The sequence below is a fragment of the Lepidochelys kempii genome, chromosome 3, assembly GCF_965140265.1.
Source record: "Lepidochelys kempii isolate rLepKem1 chromosome 3, rLepKem1.hap2, whole genome shotgun sequence".
Taxonomy (NCBI): Eukaryota; Metazoa; Chordata; order Testudines; family Cheloniidae; genus Lepidochelys; species Lepidochelys kempii.
The window spans coordinates 23,884,729-23,906,550 of record NC_133258.1 but is presented as its reverse complement, the minus strand read 5'-3'; the positions used below and the strand labels follow the sequence as shown (position 1 = coordinate 23,906,550).

Here is a 21,822-nt window from a genome sequence, read left to right as displayed (position 1 = left end):
CAAGAAATTTGGTAGGAAAGAAGTACCCTCCTCTATTCATGAGTTTGCTCAAAAGTCTATTATTTTTGGACCATGGCCTGCAGCACCTTCCTACCATAGGTGGTGTCCGCAGAAGGTCCACCTTGTAGTACTTAAGATGTTAGCTGTAGACCAAATAGTCACTTTGAAAATTTCCCAAACTGGATGCATTTGCTTTTTCCCCCCACTCATGAGAGAGTGTGAGCCTTGATCCCTTCTGGGAGAGGAATCTCTGATGATTTAAGCGCTTCCACAATACATAGTCTATCCACCTAATGGAGGAGGACTTGGAAGCTCTTAGTCCAAGGTATTTCGAGTGGAAGGAAATTAATTAGGAGCCCAATCATCTTGTGGATTCTGTATGCTTTCAAAACTTATGACACCTAAGATGCGTCACACCTTTGCAGTTGAACAGAACGAAGGAAACACAACCTCCTGGGAAGCAAGGAAGGAGGAATTTCTCTTGGGAAGAAAAGATTTTGTCCACGAGGGAGATGCAATAGGGGAGGCTCAGGGAGGGTTAAACCCTGAAGGATTAACTGATCAGGGAAGAGGAGGAATGCCAAGGAGGGAGAATACTGCTCCCTGCCAAAAAATGTGCATAAAAGTTAAAATAGAAGGAGGGAAGGCAGGAACAAAAGAACCTACTACTGTCTGTGGCCGTGGAGGTATAGAATCTGGCAGCACGCAAGAGCAGAGTAGGTGTGACCAGACCATGTGGCGCCAAAATGCTGAACCTACCTCTGAGTGGCAGAGAGAGAACAGCCCAGATGTGCAGAATTGTGGGAGACGGTGGGCTGCAGAAAGATTTAAGTTAACTGGTAGGCTTAAAATCACAATAATGTTTCATTAAGACATATATCAAAAGGAAACTACACTCCATACACTTCAAGTTCTTTTTAGCTGACCTAGCAATCAATACTTAAAGACAACTAAAATACCGACAATAGTATGCAGGACAGATTTCTTGAGTACTTGGGGTTAGAGCAATGGACTATCATACTAATTTTAAAATAACAGAAACTTCACTTAGGAGAGGGAACAGCTGACTATCTAAGTAATAAATGGACCTTGAATACCCAACTTCTGTCCCCTACAAATTGTCAAAAACCCTCATACCTTTAATTCTTTTTCTTTAGCAGCTAGTTCTCCTTTAAGTTTTTTTATGGATGCCAAATGCTCTTTCTGTTTTTCTTCGTAGTGCTGCCAGTGGTGTTTACTCTTTTCCACTTCTAAGTCAGCTTGGTTTAATTCATCCTGTTTGGAGCAAATCAAAATGTCACATTTAATCTGGAGTGGCAGATTTGTGAACACCTGCCAATATTTACTGACTTAAAATGAGGGAGTATGTTCAGTCATTACTGCTCCACTAACACAGTTTATAGATTTTCACATTTTACGTCATTCCCTCTTAACTCCAGTGGCGGTAACAGCAATTTATGTGAGCGCACATACTCAATTCTGGCAGAAAGAGTATAGTAAGAGAATGCCTTGTGTTGCTCTTCTGCCATACTGGTAACTTTTAGGGGTGGTATGTGGTCTGTAAATGAGGAGTAGTATTCTTTACTCATTGGGAAGAAGAACTCAGAGACACTGGGCTGAAAAATGGGAAGAGAACAGAGAATCCCATTAAATGAACACTTCTCTTATAAAAAGATATAAAATGTACTGTAAGCATTTACAGGCACACTGTACACACACACACCACATCTGCTTTCAAAACTTTGAAAATTCGAAGTCTTTTCCCAGTTACAAAATGGAATATTTTCCCAGTCAGAAAGTGATTGCAAATTGTACCGTATGCTGTTTTCAACTATAAAACATACATAATATAGCAAATGCCATACCCAGATCAGACCAATGATCCAGCCTCCCATCTCTGACAGTGACCAGTACTACACGTTTCAGAAGGATCAACTGTAGTAGACAATTATGGAATAACCTGCCAAAAAGGAAAATCCTCCCTAAACCCTATTAGGTTAGTGGTTGTCTTATGATCTGAACAATGAGGGTTCATATCTTTAGCCTATCTAATATAGCTTTGGATCTTCTCATTCCTATAAATGTTTAATTCTTTCTGGAATCCTACATAAGCTCTTGAGCTTTATTATATAATTTGGCAAAGAGTTCCACGGGTTAATTTTACATGATATGAAAAAATGTGTCTTTTATGAATTTAAAAAACGTATTCTTTCAGTTCCATTGAACGTTTCCTTGTTCTCATATTATGCAAAAAGGTAAATGGCAGTACTCAGTTTACACTTTCTAAAGCATTCAGTATTTTGTATACCTCCATCATGTTCCCTTTTAGGGTTCTCCTCCAAACAGTCCCAAGTTTTCTTACATTTCCTCATACAGAATTATCGCTCTCTCTTAGGGTATGTATATACTTTAGAACCCATGGCAGTGAATCTCAGAGCCTGGGGGTCTACAGACTTGGGCTCGAGCTACAGCATTAAAAGCAGCTGTGTAGAAGTTTGGGCTCAGGCTCTGAAACCCACCCTCCTCTCCAGGCTTCAGAGCCCAAGCTCCACCCCAATCCCAAAGCCTTACATAGTTGGTTTTAGCACTGTAATGTGAGCCTGAGTCTGTAGGCTTGGGCCTTGAGACTTGCTGCTGTGGGTTTTTAATCTCAGTGTAGACACACCTTGTCTTTTCTCACGTGGCTGAGACCCTTCCATTCTGTTGCACGCCTTCTCTCCTAATTCATTACTCATGGGCTAGTGGTGCCCCCCACCTGTGGAATTAGGATGAGGTCCAATGTTGTTGCTGGAGGCTCCAGGACTAAGCTGCACCTTTCAGCTCAGACTCAGGCCACCACATTTCCTGCCACTGGTGGAACAGGTTGGTGATTCAGTTTTTCCTGACCATTATTAAAACCTCTATTTTTTTCTTCTCTCTTTAGTTATGAATATAATCTTCCTCCTCTTCCTGTCCTGGACAGGATAAACAGTAGCGGGATTTCAACTCATCTGCCACCGCAGTACCTTCTTGCCAGACTACTCTGCTCCCATTCACACACAGCAGAGCTGTCCTGTTAATACCTGGCTTAAATCTAAGTGGTGTCCCCAATGTGCACTTACAGGCTCCACAAAGGATGAACTATGCCCTGCCGCCTGTTGCCAGTCAGCAGACCTTTGCACTGCTAAGGCATAGGGCTTAGTCAGACCGGAATGTCAGGTGCCCACTATGCCCTGAGGAGCTGTAACTTCAACACAGAACTTCTGAGCTTTTGCGGAGAGAGTCTAAGGACAAGGAATAAGCTATCCAACCAACTCAGGGGCTAAGTTCCACAACAAAGCTGGAGAAAAAACCCTGCAAGGATCCAGAGTCCCCAACCCCAGATACAGCAGTGGGTCTGCAGTTCCCTGGGAACCCACTGCTGTATCTGGGGCTGGGGACTCTGCCAGTGTCCTTCACAAGGTAGCGATTAGTATTGCTAATGAACAAATTGGGTGACAATCGCTTCTCCTCCCCCTGGGGGAGTGTTTGCTGGGGCATTTCTCCTACATAGTTTCTCTCACAGTACTCTGTATCATGCTCACCATCCTTCCCCAACCCTGCAGCATGTCTGGGCCCGGCAAACAGCAAAGCTTGTTCCTCCTGCGCAGTCCAGCCAGTAAGTCAAAAATTCCAATTAACTAAGAAGGAGGGAGTTTGGGTGCAGGAGAGGGCTCAGAGCTGGTGTGCTGGAGGGTAGCACCCGGGAGTTACATTTCCAACAGCGGTCAGCATTTATGAGGCCCTTTACCATTAGCCAATGCGGGGACCAGTATATTTGAAAAAGTGGCTTTTGGTGAAGAAGCAGTAGTCTCAGATCTGTAGTTGCTTTTTTAACAGTAGATACAGTTATATTCCATTGGGTTGGAGATAGTTGGGTATCCAATGCAACTCTCAGATTATCAATCTTTTAGCAGAGTTTTTTTTGCACCAGAAAACCATAGTAAGGATATTACTCTCCGAATAAATCTAGAACAGTGGTTCCCAAACTGGGGTTCATGAACCCCTGGGAGTTCACGAAATGTTACAGGGGGTTCTCGGGAAAAAATTCCCTAATGGCAGATAAAGATGTTCCAAGGGCAGCCCTGAGTCCCAGGGGTTTTCAAGAGCGATGCGGATCAAAGCAAACTCATCCATCACACTGAGGAGATTTAATCATTAAGACTCCTTATAAGAAATGGAAAAGAAGGTGGATATTTTTTTCTGTTTTTAGAATTAAATAGGCTGCTAGTGTTGGTTTTAAAATTATGAAGAACAAGTTTAAGCTTTGCTGTAATGTGCAGTGTTTGCCTGGACTGCTCAAGACCTGAATGCTTGGGCAGGAGGAACTCTATTTGAGTTGGTTACATCCTTTATGCTGTTTTATATCTGATACTCCTTGATGAAACGTAGGAGCCTTGTCTTATAACAGGCTTAATCAAAGTGATACAAGCTACAAAAGTGAGATCTTGGAAGAGTGTTGCCATTTTCATAATGTAAAAAAATTAATACTGTAATTATGAATAATAAAACAAAGTGTGTAATAAGTATGTCATAAAAATAAATTTTATATTTCCAAGATCATTGCTTTTATAATTTATGCTCAGGTAAGGGAGACCATCCCGGGAAATATTCATTTTTAGGAGGACATTTTAGTGACAAGGGTTCGCGGGATGTTAAAGTTTGGGAACCACTGATCTAGAAGTTTCCTCCAAAGTATAAATTCTGGAGGTTCTGGAGTTCCCAATGCATCTGGTCCAAATACATTCATAAGTAAATGCTTTAACTCAGTGATATTCAGACCTCAGTGGTTCAGGAGCCAGGTTAGCAAGAAACCACAAAAGATCCACAGTAGTGTGAATTCATGGTTTCATTTAATATACATATATATATTCTCACAGCAAAATAACTGACCAAGTATTCTATAATTGGTTTAACAACATGGTAAAAGCATTCTGATTGGTTAATAATTTAGACTGATTAATCATTAAATCACATAGTATTTTAAGATCACGTGCTGCAAAGAGCCACAGGAGAAACACTGAAGAGCCACTTGCAGTTCATGAGCTTCAGTCTGAGTATCACTGCTTTAACTAGAGATATTTTCATGCTCTGGAGTAGGTGAAGCCAAATTGTTGTGAAAGATATTTTTAATTTATCATTGTCAATTAGCTGTGACAGTCATAATTCCTCTGTCCACCCACTCTCTCAACATCAAAGTTTCGCCATTGATTTCAAGGAAAGGATTGCTCCATAGGCGACATGTCCCTGCTGCTCCTAAGTGGAGGTACAGTCAGGCAGCTCTGTGCACTGCCTCTGCCCGCAGGTGCCGCCCCCGCAGCTCCCACTGTCCGTGATCCCCAGCCAATGGGAGCTGTGGAGCCAGCGCTCGGGACAGGGCAGGGACAGAGCATGAAGTCCCTGTGGCTGTTCCTCCACTTAGGAGCATTGACCATGGTGCCAATTGGAGCTGCAGGGGCAGCTCCTGCGGGCGGAGGCAGCATGCAGAGCCACCTGGCAGCGCCTCCACCTTCAGCTGATAGGGAAGGCAATTGATCACAATATTCTTTATAACAGCCCTTAACATATTTTGAAAATTGTTACCAGCTCCCGCTCAGTCGTCTTTTCTCAAAACTGAACATAACCAGTTTTTTTAAGCATTTTCCTCATAGGAAAGCTTTTCTAAACCTTTGATAGTCCAGAGATAAGCAGCAAAAATTATCTTCAGTTTGCCCTCACCTTTCTTAAAATGTGGTGGCTGAAACTGGACACACTACTCCAGCTGAAGCCTTACCGGTGGCCAAGTAAAACAAAAACGATAACCTCTACTTTCTTACATACAATGCTCCTGTTAATAAACCTCAGAATATTAGCCTTTTTGACCTCATCATATTGTTGGCTCCTGTTCAATCTGACACACCAGAACCCCAGACCCTTTTCAGCAGTATTACTGCCTAGCCTGCTATTCTCCATTTTGAAGACATGCATTCAATTTTTCTTTCCTAAGGGTAGCACTTTGCACTTGTCTTCATTGAATTTCATCTGTTGATTTCAGACCAATTGGAGAATTTGTCAAGGTCGTTTTGAACTCTCATCCTGTCCTCCAAAGCACCTGCAAATTTTATGGGCATACTCTCTATTCCATTATCCAAGTCATTAATGAAAATACTGAATAGTACTGGATCCAGGACTGACCCCTGTTGGAGCCCACTAAATACATTCTCCCAGTTTGACAGCAAATCATTGATAATTATTGAGAGTATGATCTGTCAACCAGATGTGCATTGCCCTTATAGCAACTTAATCTAGATTCACATTTCCCTAGTTTGCTTATGAGAATGACATGTAGGACTGTATCAAAAGGCCTTACTCTAATCAAGATACATCATGTCTACAGCTCCCCCTGCATCAACTAGGCCAGTAACCTGTCAAAGAAGGAAATTAAGTTGGTTTGGCATGATTTATTCTTGACATACTGGCTATTTCCTATCACCCTATTATTCTCTAGGTGCTTTCAAACGGATTGTTTAATAGTTTGTTCCAGTATCTTTCCAGATATCAAAGTCAGGCTGACTTGAATAATTCCCCAGATCCTCTGTTCCCCTCTTTAAAGATTAGTACGACGTTTGCCAACAAATGAAAATCAAATATGTTTTTAAAAGCTGTATATTTCTACGGTTTCTACCTTGACTGGACTGGCTATTTCTTCTACTTGGTGAAGTTTTTCTTTAATTTCTTCTAGTTTATGTTCAGCCACTCGTAGAATATTTTTCAATTCCTCCATTTTTCCCCTTTGCTGTTCCATATCCCGCTTAACGGATTCCATCTTATGCTTGTTTTCATGAGCTTCATCTTCCTATTAGCATATAAACATAGGTTTGAAAATTAAGAGAAAAAACACCACCCTTGGTTGTTGTACAAGATATTCATTTCAGAGTCACTTTTATGGCTGTGAGATTACATGCAACAGAGTATTCAGTTCTCTAATAAGAATGCCTATGAATCAATGGGCTAACTAACAAGCCCAGGAGGGGGGATACTGCAGGGGGCTGTTACAGACCACCAAATCAACCCAGAGAACTGGATGAGTTACTCCTCAGGCACTTGTCTGTAAGGTGTGGAAAGAAAAATTGTGCTACAAGGGACTTTGATTTAGGAGACATATGCGGAGGTCTCATACAGCGAGTGGCAAAATATTAGAGTTTCAAAAGTCCTAGATTATATAGTTTTAAGACAGAAAGTATTACACCCAACATAAAATAACTATTTTGAACATCATTTTCTGCATACAGATGCATTAATCACTCAACACTGATTATCGCCTAGGAACTAGTGATCATTAAGGCTACGATTTAGTCACAGAGATCGCGGAAGTCACAGAATCTATGACTTCCAGTGATCTCCGTGACTTCAGCGGTGGGTCCTCTGCCGCCCCCAAGGCTGGGAGCTGCGGGGTGTTCCCGGCCACCGCAAGCAGCGGAGGAAAACCCGAGCTCCCAGCCGGCGGTGAGGGAACCCCTAAGCTCCTGGCTGCCACAGATCCCCAGAGCGGTGGGTAGTAGGGGTACCCCGCAGTTCCTGGCTGACACAGGAGCCGGGGCACCCCACAGCTCCCAGCCCCCACTGGCAGCGGGGAACCCCAGAGCTTCAGGCAACAGGGGTACCCCACAGCCTACAGCTGCTGCAAGTGGCTCCTAGCCCCCACCAAGCTGCCCCCGTTGAGGTAGTGTGGGGATCCACAGATCCCCATTCTGTCCTGGACATATTTAGTAAAAGTCACTGACAGGTCACAGCTTCCATAAATTTGTCTTTTTCACCCACGACCTGTCCCGGACTTTTACTAAAAAAAAATCTTAGCCTTAGTGATCATGAACTGATTACATTCAATATGAGCAAACAGAGGACAGTTCCCAACCAGTCATATCAACACACACAAACACACAGCTTCAAAAAGGGCTAGTTTCTCAAAGCTGAGACACTGATTAGGAGAAAAAAAATGTGAATGTGAACTGACAGTTCTTTAAGAAGAGTTTATTAGATGGCCAAAAAGCCATGATGGCAATCAACACAAATTAGAAAATTGATAAGGAAGTTAAAATTATCAGGGAAAATATCATGACTGGCAGCTGTTGAAACAATAAGGAGTTTAGGTGTATTAATAGCAAAAGAAATTACAGCAATACTATAGGCACAAAACTAGATGGAGATGGCAAAATTGTTAATAACAATGCGGAAAAGGCAGAAGTATTCATTAAATATTTCAGTGCTGTACTGGAAAGAAGCAGAATGATGTACTTGTATCACATGAGGATGATTAAGCTTCTTTCCAGTACATTAGCTAACAAGAATATCTACTAGGGATAAAAATAACTTAAAACAGGCTCAAAGAACTTGCACTCAACAGTGCTAAAAACAGTTGGCTGAGGAGATTTCTGGCCCATTGATGTTCACTTTTAATAATAAATTTTAATAAATATTCTAATGGAATACCAAGGAAATTCAAGAAGACTGGAAGAATGCCAATGTTTTGCCAATACTGAAAAAGGGCAAGTAGGATGACTCAGTTAACTACAGGCAGGTTAGACTGACCTCAGTCCCAGGCAAAACAATGGAAAAGCTTATACGGATTCAATTAATAAAGAATTAAAGGATAAGAATATCATTAATGCCAGTCAACATGGTTTTACTGAAAATAGGTCTGGTCAAACAAACCTTAATGAGATCAAAAGTTTAGTTGATAAAGATAACTGGGTAGATGTCATATACTTAGACTTATGCAAGGCATTTGACTTAATACCACACAAAAATTATAAACTACATGATAAATGGATTAAGGACTGGCTGGCAGATCTCAAAACTAATGTCAATAGGGAGTCATCATTAAACAGGGGTGTTTCTAGTGGGGCTCTGCAGAGATTGGTATTAGGCCCGATGCCGTCACAGTACAATTTAAAAGGATGCTGCCATTATGGAGATGGACTTAAGGTGGAGTCAAACATCTTGGCCTGGACAGACAGCACTGGAAAAGATGGGTTGCTTCATTTGCCCTATGCACAGGAGATTCTAAGTCTGTCTTGAACACGGTCATCAATGATCTCAAAGTATCAATTTTAAGAAAGATATTGAAAAACTGGAGAGCACACAAAAAAGAGCCACAAAGATGATTGGAGAACAAGAGAAAATGCCTTATAGTGTGAGGCTTAAAGAACTCAATCTTTTTAGTTTATCAGAAATATGATTGAGAGGTGACTTGATTACAGTGCAAAGAAAATATTGGGTACTAAAGGGCTTTTAAATCTAGCACAGAAAGGAGTGACAAGAACCAATGGCTGAAAGCTGAACCTGACAAATTCAATCTGGAAGTAAGGCACAATATTTTGTATTTATTACTTTTTAAGTGAGGGTGATTAACTACTGGAACAATAGTCTTGTTGTCGTCTTCAGATCAAGATTGGCTGCCTTCAGATCAAGGCATGCTTTAGCCAAAAAAGTTCTCATTACTAGCATTTAAAAAAATAGAATAAATACATGAAGGTGAGAAAGAATACAGCAATCATTCTTACTAATGTAGAGATGTCTACTGATTGGTGTTCTTCTACGTTCTCAAGATCTGCTATTTCTATGTTTATTCTTCTTATTTTCATCTGAAAAAAGAAACAATTTTTTTCTTAGAAAGTTAAACAGGTAACACAAAATCATACCAGAACAAGGACATTTTGATCCAGAAGTGCAGGCACTCCAAAGACAAGTGATTTTTAAAAGTTACATTTTCATTAATTACATTTTTCTCAAAATAATGGAAAGTAAAACTTTCCTATATTACATAAAAAAACAACATCAAAAATATTTTTCTGCAGTAGTTAAATTTTGGTCCATGTGCTGATACCGTACAACTGTTTATATGCACTTCAGTGCACATACTTCCATAATAGGACACTAGGCGATTGTTTACCTGATAATTTGAGCATCATTGGCCAATATAAGTGAACTGTAGAACCTAGCCTACTACTGTAAAGAGGTATTCTGAGAACAAGAAAAATGACTGATTGGAAAGATTTATAAGGAAAGGTAAAAGTAACTAAATATGCAAAACTCGATTAAGCAATAACTAAGGGAATGTGGAGGGAAGGAAAGATATCTGAACAAGGACCATTTGTGATGCCAATTGGCAGAGGGCACAGGAGGTCATAAGGGCTACAGAGATCCCCTGATGAGGTGTTTACACTCTAGTTTACCAAAGTGTCTCTCAAGGTTTCTGCTGAAAGCCTTTATCACACTGGTCATCATAATCTCTGCGAAACGTACATGGCAAATAATATCTATAAATATACAGATATAGATAAAGAAATTATGTTCTTCAGGCCTTGTAGCAGTCGCATGCCCTGAGACTGATTCCCAGACAGGAAGAGGAATACCATTATCTCCCTAGCTTTCTGTTGTGTCTTTTACAACAGAAGTCTACTAGCATAAAAAATTAAATGCCAATGCTGAGACAGTAGGGACTTCAGGAGGAAACTTAACAGGAACAGTGGGAGGTGGGGTGTCTGTTTTAAAGGTAAAGAACAAAGGACTGGTCTTACAATATCTAGCGGTGCACAAAGATGCCCTGGCATCCTTCATCTGGGGGGAAGACAGGCTACCAGCAGGCTTGGTCTTATGTAAGGTAGATCTCAGTCATCCTGGTTGAAGAATGCTGTGAGACAGTCTTTGGGGCAAGCAGTACTTTATAAGACAAGAGGGCATTTTATTAGCTGAGTTTAGACACTAGTACGTGTGGTACAATTTTATTTTATTTGTAACCCTTTGTTTCCAATACAATATATTTACATTTATCCAAAACCCTATTATCTGAACCTCCACATTATGTGAATTCCTTCCTTGTCCCCCAGCACGAAATACAGCCTGTATCATTTATCCTGCTGGGGGACAAGGAAGGAATTCAGATAATGTGGAGATTCAGATAATAAAGCAGAGCACCCTGGCCAGAAATGAGAGAAGGACAACAAGTCCCCAGCAGCAGGGAAGGCCACCCTGCTGCTGAATGGGTCCAGCAAGGCTACTGTCATGGGAGTAAGCAAGCAACAGAACCATAATAACAGAGCTTCAAAGGGCTCCCTGTACTGCCACAGGACTGGTGACTCCCCTCTGGAGGTTGCAAGGTACAAGATGGCTGTAGTCCTGGTGGGGCAGAGTAGAGTTCTGGCTGGGGGTCTCTGTTCTGCTTCACCAGGACTGCAGCCTCCCTCGGGTGTCACCAGCCCTGCAGAGAGACCTTTGCAGCCCCACAGTCAGGGGATTGAGTAAGTGGGGGCAGAGCAGAGCCACCCCCCAGACAAGACTGCAAGGAAGATGGCGGTGGCGAAGGCCACCCTACTGCTGAATGGATGAATGGCTCCTGCCCTCCTGATTATCCAAACTCCTGATTATCAGAATCTATGCTATTAGAATAATCGGGGGTATACTGTATTTCTGTTTGTTATCATTTGAATCTATAGTCTTCATTAACTAAATTTACACTTGATTTTCTCTATGAATGAATCTAAGTATTGTCTGTTACACAGCTCTGTGTTAAGCTGTGGTGTACTGTTCCTTTGGGAACAGTGGGTCTGGTAATTCTGTGAATGTCCAATGGATAAGGGGCTTAACGTTGCAGGGGACTGCTCGGAGGATTTGGGGTTTGGAGTATGCCTACAGCTAGTTGCATAAGGGACAGCAGAGCCTGCGAGCTTGTGTGGCCTGTGGCTTGGAGAGTCAAGGAGTTGACCTGAGGAAGATACAGACAAGGCTTCCTCACATTAAAAATAGGTGTTACCCTGGATACCCCTAGGAAGTGTCACAAAATTAATACACAAACAGCTGAAGGATGCAAATGCTAAACAGGAAGAGAACTTAATTATGTTTGAACAAAGCATATACAAGGATTAATAGGACAAAATTAAGAAAAAGAAATTAGACCGAAGATCAGGAATACACATCCTAGAAAGCAGTACACCTCTATCATGATGTAACGCAACCTGATATAACACAGATTTGGATATAACACGGTTAAGCAGCGCTCCCGGATGTGGAGGGGGGCCGGCGGGGCTGCGCACTCTGGTGGATCAAAGCAAGTTCAATATAAGGCGGTTTCACCTATAACACAGTAAGATTTTTTGGCTCCTGAAGACAGCATTATATTGGGGTAGAGGTGTATTTATTATATTGGTCTCCCAAGGAAAGCAAAAACCCTAATTTTTAATAATATTTTACATAGAAAGGGAAAAAAATCAATAAAAAATATGCTGTAGTGAGCATTCATAGAACAAGGGAAACATGCTAGCATAAATCTAGCTGCATAATGCAAGGACGCTTAATGACACTAGAGCCTGAGACTCTGCACATTTTTAAACAAAAGCAAAGCCACCAAAATAAATGTGCGCGAAAATCACTTGTTTAAAAGTGTACTGTTTAAAAAAAGACTAATACAATAGGCTAAAACAGATGCATTTTTGACTTTAGCAGTCTATTACATATTTGTACCTGTAATTCTTTTTGTTGTCTACGACGATGATTAAGATAATCTTCATTTTCTCTCGTCTCATTTTCAGTGGAACGTAAACGATGTTGAGATGTTGACAACTGTGCCATTTTGTTTTCAACTTCTTTCTGCAAGTGACTTAACATATACAATTTATCATAAGATTATATGCTCTCCAACTACAAATTCTACCAAATGGACTGAACCATGGCTATAAAACAAGAATTCTGACACAGGCTCTAATGACTGATAGGGAGATTGAGCGCTTTACCATTAGCTCACTAGTTCATAATTGGTTATCATCCGATAGCTATTTAGTAGTCTCTGTTCAGTCCCTACTGGGTACTGCATTCATGTCAAATAAACCACCACCTCATTAAAAGCCCTTATTGGCAGCCTTAGCAGAAAGGCCAAGTACCTGAACTAAACTGTGTTATTAGTTCTAAAAATGCTAGTATACTTTAAGACCAGATAGAACTTTGGTTGGAGCAAAGTAATTAAGACAGTATGGAGAAACTTGGCCTACCACCTCCCACACTTGTTCTTTTTAAGAAGGATTTCAGTCCTCAGGACTGTTAATATGGCACTGTTAGTGAGCAGTAAATTAAAACGCAAAACAGACACGCTAGTTAACCTTCATATATAGTGGACAAAATACTCATATATAGCTTTCATAACTGGAAATGGCAGTGGCAGCATCTCAGCTGACCATAGCAAAAAACACTTTTTGCAGTAAAACATGCATAATTCAATATAGACTTTAGTGTTTAAAAAGGAACAACAGATTAAGCAGGATCCCAATATAAGGTTTAATAATATTTTATAGTATAAGAATTAATAAAAATATAATGTTTATAATACAAGAGACTAAAAACAAACAGAAAACCCACTTCCCTCCCCTCACAGAATTTGCAACAGAAATATTGTAGCATTTTGGTAACAACTAAAAACTTGAAAAAAGTAAGTGGACTAGAAACTGGCTATGAACATAAGAGAAGCTGACTGGTTTATTTCAATAATCTAAATGGAGAAAAATATAAATACTAAACCATACCCTAAATAGCAAAAAGTTGTTATTAGAACTCACAGAATTTAAAAAAAACATCTTAGGTATTAATAGTTACGGAAAATTTCTTTTCAATACATTTTTAATTCAACGGTGCCGTATTTTCTCACTTCAACTGCATTATAGCTCAGTCCCCAAAATAAAGTATTTTAATGGTACTAATTGGAGTTGGTCAAAGAAGTTACCACCACCACCTCTGAAATCTCTCAAGAGTAAATGCTGGTTTTCTTTTAAAGTTGCTGTTTTGAAAAAGTAACCAGAATAATCAAGATGACTACATATAGCTGCACGTAGCTATGCCAAATGTTTGGGACTGCGGCCTGGTCTACACTACAGAGTTAGGTCAACACAAGGCACCTTACACTGATCTAACAAGGTAAGTGTCTACACTAAAATTTTGCTCCCATCGAAGTAACTGCCCTGCTATGCCAACTTAACTCCACCTCCATGAGAGGCACAGAGTCAACGTCAGGGTAATTAAGTTTACACAGTGCTGCACTGCTTACACAGATGTATTGGCTTTCAAAAGTCATCCCACAATGCCTGAAACTGACAGTATAATTGATACAAGTGCTCCTGGTGAAGATGCACACCACTGACACACGGAACAAAGTGTAAACATGCACAAGCAATGTAATTACTGCAGTGGCTGTATGAGGACGTAAATTAGATTGACTTAATTTTGTCGCACAGACATGCCCTAACAAAATAGCTACAAATCTTTTCACAAAGGGCATTTGGCGTGAGGCTAATTTAGAATAGAAAAACTAAGTTATCTTACTCTCAATCAAAGCACTATTCCATTTTCAGAGTACTTTTAGAGACCTTTCATTTCAGGCTTGCTCTTTGACCAAGGCTACAAAAATGAAAGGAAGGTAACTGGATTTTTCAGAGTATGTTGCCTCTGCAAATCCCATGTCTCTGGGCCACATCCACATGTCACAAGCTCAAAACAATTAAGAAGGAACTCAAGAATGTGCATCTATTACAAAAGGTACTTCTGGAAAATATATACTTGATTTTAGTAAGTCTGGATGAGGAAAAAAAACTTCACAAGAAAGAAGTGTGACGCAGGTACGGTCATGGAGTTAAGTCTACAGGAAAAGATAGGTTAATTGAAGAGAGGGGTACCTTTTTCTACAATGCAGAGGGGAGGGGTTTTTTTTTAGATTTTGTGCTATAAAATACTCCTGAGCCCCTCAAACAGGAGTAGAAGGACAAAGAGCAAAAGATGTTACTTCTAACACCTTGAGAGAGAATACTTTATACTTCAGCAATACATGATACTAACCTTATTTCTGCTTCCACGTCTTTACTTAGGAATTTTGGCCTGGTATTATCAGATGAATAATAACGTCTCTCAAACACTTGATCACCCTCCGCAGTAAAAGCTTCTCTACAGTTTTTTGGAGGCCTCTTTCTCTGCATTACCGCACGAGCCTCTGGGTTACTCTGAAAAACAATGTATTTTCTCATAAAAAGTACTCACAATGGCTAGCAATTTGAAATGCTATGTTTCTGATCCTTAGAGCACCCAACGTTCTCACTGACTTCTATCAACCTCAGGCGTGGTATTTCTTGCTTTCAGAACAGTAATAAAACTGAGTTTACAATATAAGAATTCATTTGAAATTTAAGAGAAGTTTAAGCCCCTTACAGTTGGAATAAAAAAAACAACCCACTTAAGAGTTACCTGGACCAATGAGTGTACTAAAGGGTCTTAAGATGACAAAAATATTGATATTCAAGATGGAATACATCCTTAGATCATCTACTGAATTCATCTGGCAGTTTTCTTTGTACAGCTGCATTTTAAATCTCTCAATTAAATGACCTTTCCCTGCTTCCTTTGGAAAAATACTCCACAACTAAATGATTGTCTACATACAGAAAGTTGCACTGGTTTAATCAAAACACCTTAAAAATCACATCTTCAGTAAAACTGATGCAGCTTTCTTTAGGCCAAGCCCAGTATGCTTGGCATCCAGTTTCTCTTAGGGCTACGTTGGGGACTTATATCAACACAACTACGTCTCTCAGGGATGTAAATAATCCACATCCCTGAGAGATGTTGTTATGCCGACCTAACCCACACTGTAGACAGTACTAGGTCGATGGGAGAATTCGCCTCTTGGGGAGATGGATTACCTACACCAATGGGAGAACCCCTCAGTGCAGGCAGTAACTTCACTGAAGCACTACACCATTTTAAATGTAGACAAACCCTTAGAGGACTGTGTCCTTTTACTTACCCAAGCAATACTTATCAGAAGAAAGAAATTTATCAAATACTTGTAATACTAGTTTTTTTCCTCATAAGCGATTATTTCCTGCCCTGTAAACCGTTTTCTTGCTCCTCTCCACATTCCCTGCAATTTTCTATATCTTTCAGATATTAAGATGCCCTGAACGGGGAGCAGTATGTTAAGTGCAGTCCGGACAGAGCTAATCCCATTAGTTCCCCCCGCCCCGCCATATTACATTGTAAACTTGTATCTATTTTGCTGAGAACCAGAACTTCGGGGGGTTGGGGGGGAGCAGGGGAGGAGGAGAGAAGGTCTCAGATATTACAGCTTTTCAAAGCTTAGTCTACATTAGGAAACAGACAACAACTGCCAGCAATGGGTCTCTCTGAACCAGGGTGGATAAAAATCAACGATTTTTTAAAAAAATAAAAAAAAATAAAAAATTGGATTTTATTTAAATCAGATTTTTTGGATAAAATGCTTTTTGAGGAAAAAAACAAACAATCTAAAGATAGTTTTAATTAAGATACATTATAGCTCAAAGATATCTCATCATGGAATAGGGATTATAAATTCTAATTCTATAGTATGAGACAATAAATTCATGTAATGTTTAAGAAAAGTTTTGTAAAAGAGTTCCAATAGTTCATGGATTAGGGACCCAATCTTATGGGGTTCCAAAGGCTTCTGTATAGATTATTTACGTTAATTTTTCTAGCTACCCAATGGGACTCAGTGCTAAGTCTAGAAGATACCATCAGAGATGTTTAGTTTTGCAGTTCTCAAACTGTGGATTTGTGTCTCCAGAGAACATGCTTGTTAACAGCAAAAATGTGTTTAAATAAATAACTAACTAAATAAATAAAATATAGTGGTGAGAAATAACAGACCTCAACCCTATTTTCCCTCTGCAAATTTGTGTACACAGAGTCAATCCCTTACCTCTCTCTAAAAGTGCAAAGTTTCAAAGAATTCCATGAACAGAAGATTGTTGGGAGCGGAATAGATCTGGACAAGGAGAAGTAGTTCTGGAGATAAATGTGAGACGGGAGGGACAAGCAGTAGAAACAAAAGTGAAACTGTCTGAGCAGCATATTCCAGAAATCTTGAGGTCTCTCTCAGTGTAGCCTTCATTGATTTGAGATCTACCAAACCATTCTCACTAGAAGGGAAAACCTATAATGGCAGCAGGCCGTAAAAGAGACCCAGTTTGGGTCTCATATCTCTGAGTTGTGAAGAATATGTATTAAGGTTATAACAACCAACAAGAATGAACTTTTATGTAGAAATCCATGATTAAATAGAGTCTTCCTGACTAGTGATTTAAATCATGATTTAAATCACTAATTTGATTTAAATCAAATCCACCCTGTTTTGAACCAGTGACAAGAACTATTTTAACTGCTAGCAAAATCAGAACAACATTATTTAACTCATTTAAAGAAAAGCTTTTTGAAACACAGCTTTCTGAGGGTGCTGAAAATAGCTTTGACCAACAGACAAAGGCAGTTAAACAGTTTTCAGCTCTGGTTCAGGCGGACTTGCTGTCATCAACTACTATCAGTAACAGGTTAAATTTCCAACTGTAGATGGTTCTCTGGTGTGTCCTTAATATTAGATATAGACTTTAAGGGCAGAAGGGACCATCCGAATTATATAGTCGGACTTCCTGCACCATTGCAGGCCAGAGAACCTCAACCCTCCACTCCTATAATAGTCCCATAGCCTCTTGTTGAGTTACTGAAGTTTTGATTTAAGAACTTCACATTACAGAGAACACATGATTTACTCTAGTTCAAACCAGCAAGTGACCCATATCCCACACAGCAAGAGAAGGCAAAAAACCTTTAGGGTCTCACCAATATGACCTGGGGAAAATTCCTTCTCGACCCCAAAAATGGTAATCAGTTAGATCTTGACCATGTGGGTGAGAACCACCTGGGAAAGAATTCTCTGTAGTAACTCATACCCCTCCCCACTAGTGTCCCATCGCCAGCCATTGGAGGTATTTGTTAAATGCGGTCACAAATGGGCCATACATCACTGTAGGCAACCTCATCATATATCCCCTCCATAAAACTTATCATGCTCACTCTTGAAGCCAGTTAGGTTTTTTGCCTATACTATTGCCCTTAGAAGGCTGTTCTAGAACTGCAGTCCTCTAACAGTTAGAAACCTTTGTCTAATTTCAAGCCTAAATGTGTTGATGGCCAGTTCATATCCATTTGATCTTGTGCCAACATTGGCCCTTAACTCCTATCTCTCCGGGATGTTTATCCCTCTGATATATTTAGAGAGGGCAATCATATCTCCCTAAAGCCTTCATTTTATTAGGCTAAACAGCCAAGCTCCTTAAGTCTCCTCTCATAAGACAGGTTCTCCATTCCTCTAATCATCCTACTAGCCCTTCTCTGCATTTGTTCCAGTTTGAATACATCTTTTTTGAACACAGTATTCCAGATGTGATCTCACCAGTGTCTTCTACAACGGAAAACATCACTTCCCTATTTTTACTGGAAATACCTCGCCAGATGCACCCTAGGATTGTGCTAGCCTTTTTCACAGCTGCATCACATTGGCAGCTCAGTCATCCTGCAACCGACCAATGCACGCAGATCTTTCTCGTCCTCTAGCTTAACAACTGCTAAGTCCCCATCTTATAGCAAAAATGCTTTTAAGTAAGCCATTAACCTTGCAAATTGCAGTTACATTTCATCCCATTTCTATTACTCCAATTTCAAAGTTCATCCAAATTTTCTTGTGAGATATTCCAGGCCTCTTCTGTATTGGCAATACCACACAAACTCTAGGTTATCCACAAATTTTATTAGCATACTCCCATTTTTTGTGCCAATGTCATGAACGAAACTTTTAAATAAGACTGGTCCCAAGAACCATCCATGGGGAACTCCATTAGTAACCTTCCATCTGCTTGACAATACACCTTTCACTATGACCCGCTGTAGTCCCCCATTTAACCAGTTCCTTACCCACCTTTCAATTCTCATAGTAATCTACATCTTCTCCAATTTAACTAATAATTTACCATGTGGAATTGTAATGAATGCTTTCCTAAAATCCAACTAGATTAGATCTAGTGCATTTCCTTTGTCTAGAAAATCAGTTAGCTTCTCAAAGAAAGATTAAGTTGACCTAGCACAGTGGTTCCCAAACTAGGGGCGCCATTTGTTCAGGGAAAGCCCCGGGCAGGCCGGGCCGGGCCGCTTTGTTTACCTGCTGCGTCTGCAGGTTCAGCCTATCACAGCTCCCACTGGTCGCGATTCGCCATTCTCAGCCAGTGGGGGCTGCGGGAAGCAGCGCGGGCCGAGGGACGTGCTGGCCGCCCTTCCCGCAGCCCCCATTGTTCTGGAGCGATGAACCGCGGCCAGTGGGAACCGCAGATTGGCCGAACCTGCAGACGCGGCAGGTAAACAAACTGGCCCGATCCACCAGGGGCTTTCCCTGAACAAGCGACACTCCTAGTTTGGGAACCACTGATCTAGCACGATCTACCTTTGGTAAAATAGTGTTGTATTTTATCTTAATTACCTTTTACCCCTATGTCCTTAACTAATTACTCTTTCAAAATTTGTTCTAAGACCTTGCACAAAATTTAGGTCAAATTAAGGGGTCTGTAGTTTCCTGGATCACTCTTTTTCCTCTTTTCTTAAAGTAGGATATCCACATTTCTCCAGTCATAGGGTATGACCCCAAAGTTGACGGATTCATTCAAAATCTTGCAACTGGGCTTGCAGTTTCATGTGCCAGTTCCATTAATATTCTTGGATGGGGGTTATCCAGGACCCCCTTTGATCCTATTAAGTGAGGTGCTGTTTTAAGCACAAGTCTTGGACCACTTGAGTCTTATTTTTAAAGGAGTGGCTAATGAAGAACCTCTCTAATGTGCTCCTCTCCTCAGCACAACTAACAGCAAATATGGGGGTCGTTATTGGGAATAGCCATCTCACATGAAGGACAGTTCTCAAACCCTGGCGAGGGCATAGCACTATATAACACTAACACAAATGAAAGCTTACTAATTATTTACAAATAACTGATGTCGAAAACCAATGAGGAAAAAACAACATGGGAAGCTCTGACTCTAGAATGAAGGATGTAAGCACGATTGGGGCTGCACTGCCCTTAAATAACCATGGAAAGGTCTTAGGGCCAGAGTGCAGAAGCACCACCCTTATGGGTACTGCTAGGAAAAGTTCTCCAGCTTCAGTGCACTGGCTCTGTGCACATGTGTAGAATACACATCTGCAACCATTCAAAGAAGAATGCCTTATTTCTATAGGTATCTTGGGCAGCAAGAAGCAATCAGGTTGCCTTTTTTTAATTACAAAAAGCCTCATTAGCATATAAATTCATTTTAAAACTTATAGCAAAAACAAATACGGCAGTTATGTCCTACCTTAATTAGCAGGATTGTTTCTATACCCCTCATGTCAATCAAACAATTAGCAACAACTGCATTATCTATTTCTAAAGCTGTAAGGACTGATGGGAATTCTGGATGGTGAACGGCCCTATGAGAAAAGAAGAAAAGAAAAAACTAAAATGTACATATTTAAACAGTGCAAACCGCTTTAAAAATTCACCTGATCATACATTAGAAAATGCATTATATATTGGGGTTACTATTAAGCCATTTGGATCAAGGTTCTGAAGCAGCAATTTTATTCAAAACTTGGAACTCACCTAGGTCTGACATCATAAACTTCATTTCGAAACCTACTGACAATTATTTGGGGCCGATATCCAGATGGATAAAACTTTGACATCAGTGTCTGAAGTGTTCTCTCATCATGATGATTATCACAACAAAATGCCTGCAGTAGGCTTTTTAAACAAGTTTCAACAGCCAAAGTAAGTTCAGCATCTTTGAGACTAATGAAAGCACCTAAATATAGACAAAAGTCAAGACTTCAGAGGCACAGTATCAAATATATTTTAATATGTAAGTGCAATTAAAATGTAACTACATTATTTTTTGTTTTAGTTTAAAAAAACATTTGAGAACATATATTTAATTTTTTTAAGCTCAGGTTAGGTTTTCTAAGCAATAATGTAAATACAAATAAATAATTCGTTCTCTTACATGCAAATTTCTCTTCTCACAAACACTTTGAGAAGCAGACCCTCACAATGGGTGGGTCCTTTCCCCTGAAATCTCTGGAAGTAGTTCATGGCTAAATCCATGAATCTCCATGGTAGCATTCTCTACCATGAAGAGCTTGCAACTATGCTGCAGTCTATGTCAGATGTCAGTTAAGGATACACCCCCACAATTGGTCAATACTGTCTATAGTGTAGGAGTACTCTTGAATTTCTTGCTGACACAGAACTCTCACATAGCAGCATCTGTAAATAATACTTTCTACCATACCTTCTTGGTTAGGAAACTGTCCCATTCCGGAGGACAAACATTATTCATACTTTCATCACCTTTCAGCTGGATTATAGCTATGCAATATACCTGGGCATGGAGCCTTCACCACTTAAACTCCAACTAGTTAATAATGCAGCAACACAAGCTACCACAAACATATCAAACATGTCCTCTGCTCTCTGCACTGGCTTACCATAGAATTTCAAATCAAGTTCAAGGTCTCAGTCCTTCTCTTCAAAGCACTCCATGACCTGGAGCCAGGATACCTAAGAGATCATCTAAAAGCTCCAGGATGAAGACCATGGTTGACAAACTTTGCTTCTCTGGCACAATGTAACTCTTAACAATAAGAGAAAAGTTTGTCTGTGGAGGAGACAGAACTTTTTCCAGGTGCTGTCTGAGATGGTGGAATGAACTCCTCCAGGAACTAAGGACCATCACAAACCTCACCACTTTCTGCTCCAAGTGGAAACCACATTTCTTTGACCTTGTCTTTTCTAACAAGACATAGTAACAGCTATATTTATGTTAAAATAAAAAAACAAGACATTACAAAAACAAAACACTCCACTATACATGCTTCTCCCTCTGGAGAGGGGAT

General features: G+C 40.2%; 1 protein-coding gene across 9 annotated transcripts in view; it reads right to left on the bottom strand.

Moving 5' to 3' along the window:
- The window catches only part of SMC6 (structural maintenance of chromosomes 6), a 91,166-nt gene that overhangs the window by 43,073 nt on the left and 26,271 nt on the right, over positions 1-21,822 (bottom strand). For all 9 annotated transcript variants that reach the window (XM_073335956.1, XM_073335955.1, XM_073335957.1 and 6 more), the window contains 7 exons: positions 20,531-20,732; positions 20,244-20,358; positions 14,872-15,032; positions 12,517-12,652; positions 9,561-9,641; positions 6,683-6,853; positions 1,138-1,275 (listed from right to left, as the gene is read on the bottom strand). In XM_073335956.1, coding sequence (XP_073192057.1) covers positions 1,138-1,275; positions 6,683-6,853; positions 9,561-9,641; positions 12,517-12,652; positions 14,872-15,032; positions 20,244-20,358; positions 20,531-20,732 — 1,004 coding nt within the window. The remainder of the gene's footprint in view (positions 1-1,137; positions 1,276-6,682; positions 6,854-9,560; positions 9,642-12,516; positions 12,653-14,871; positions 15,033-20,243; positions 20,359-20,530; positions 20,733-21,822) is intronic.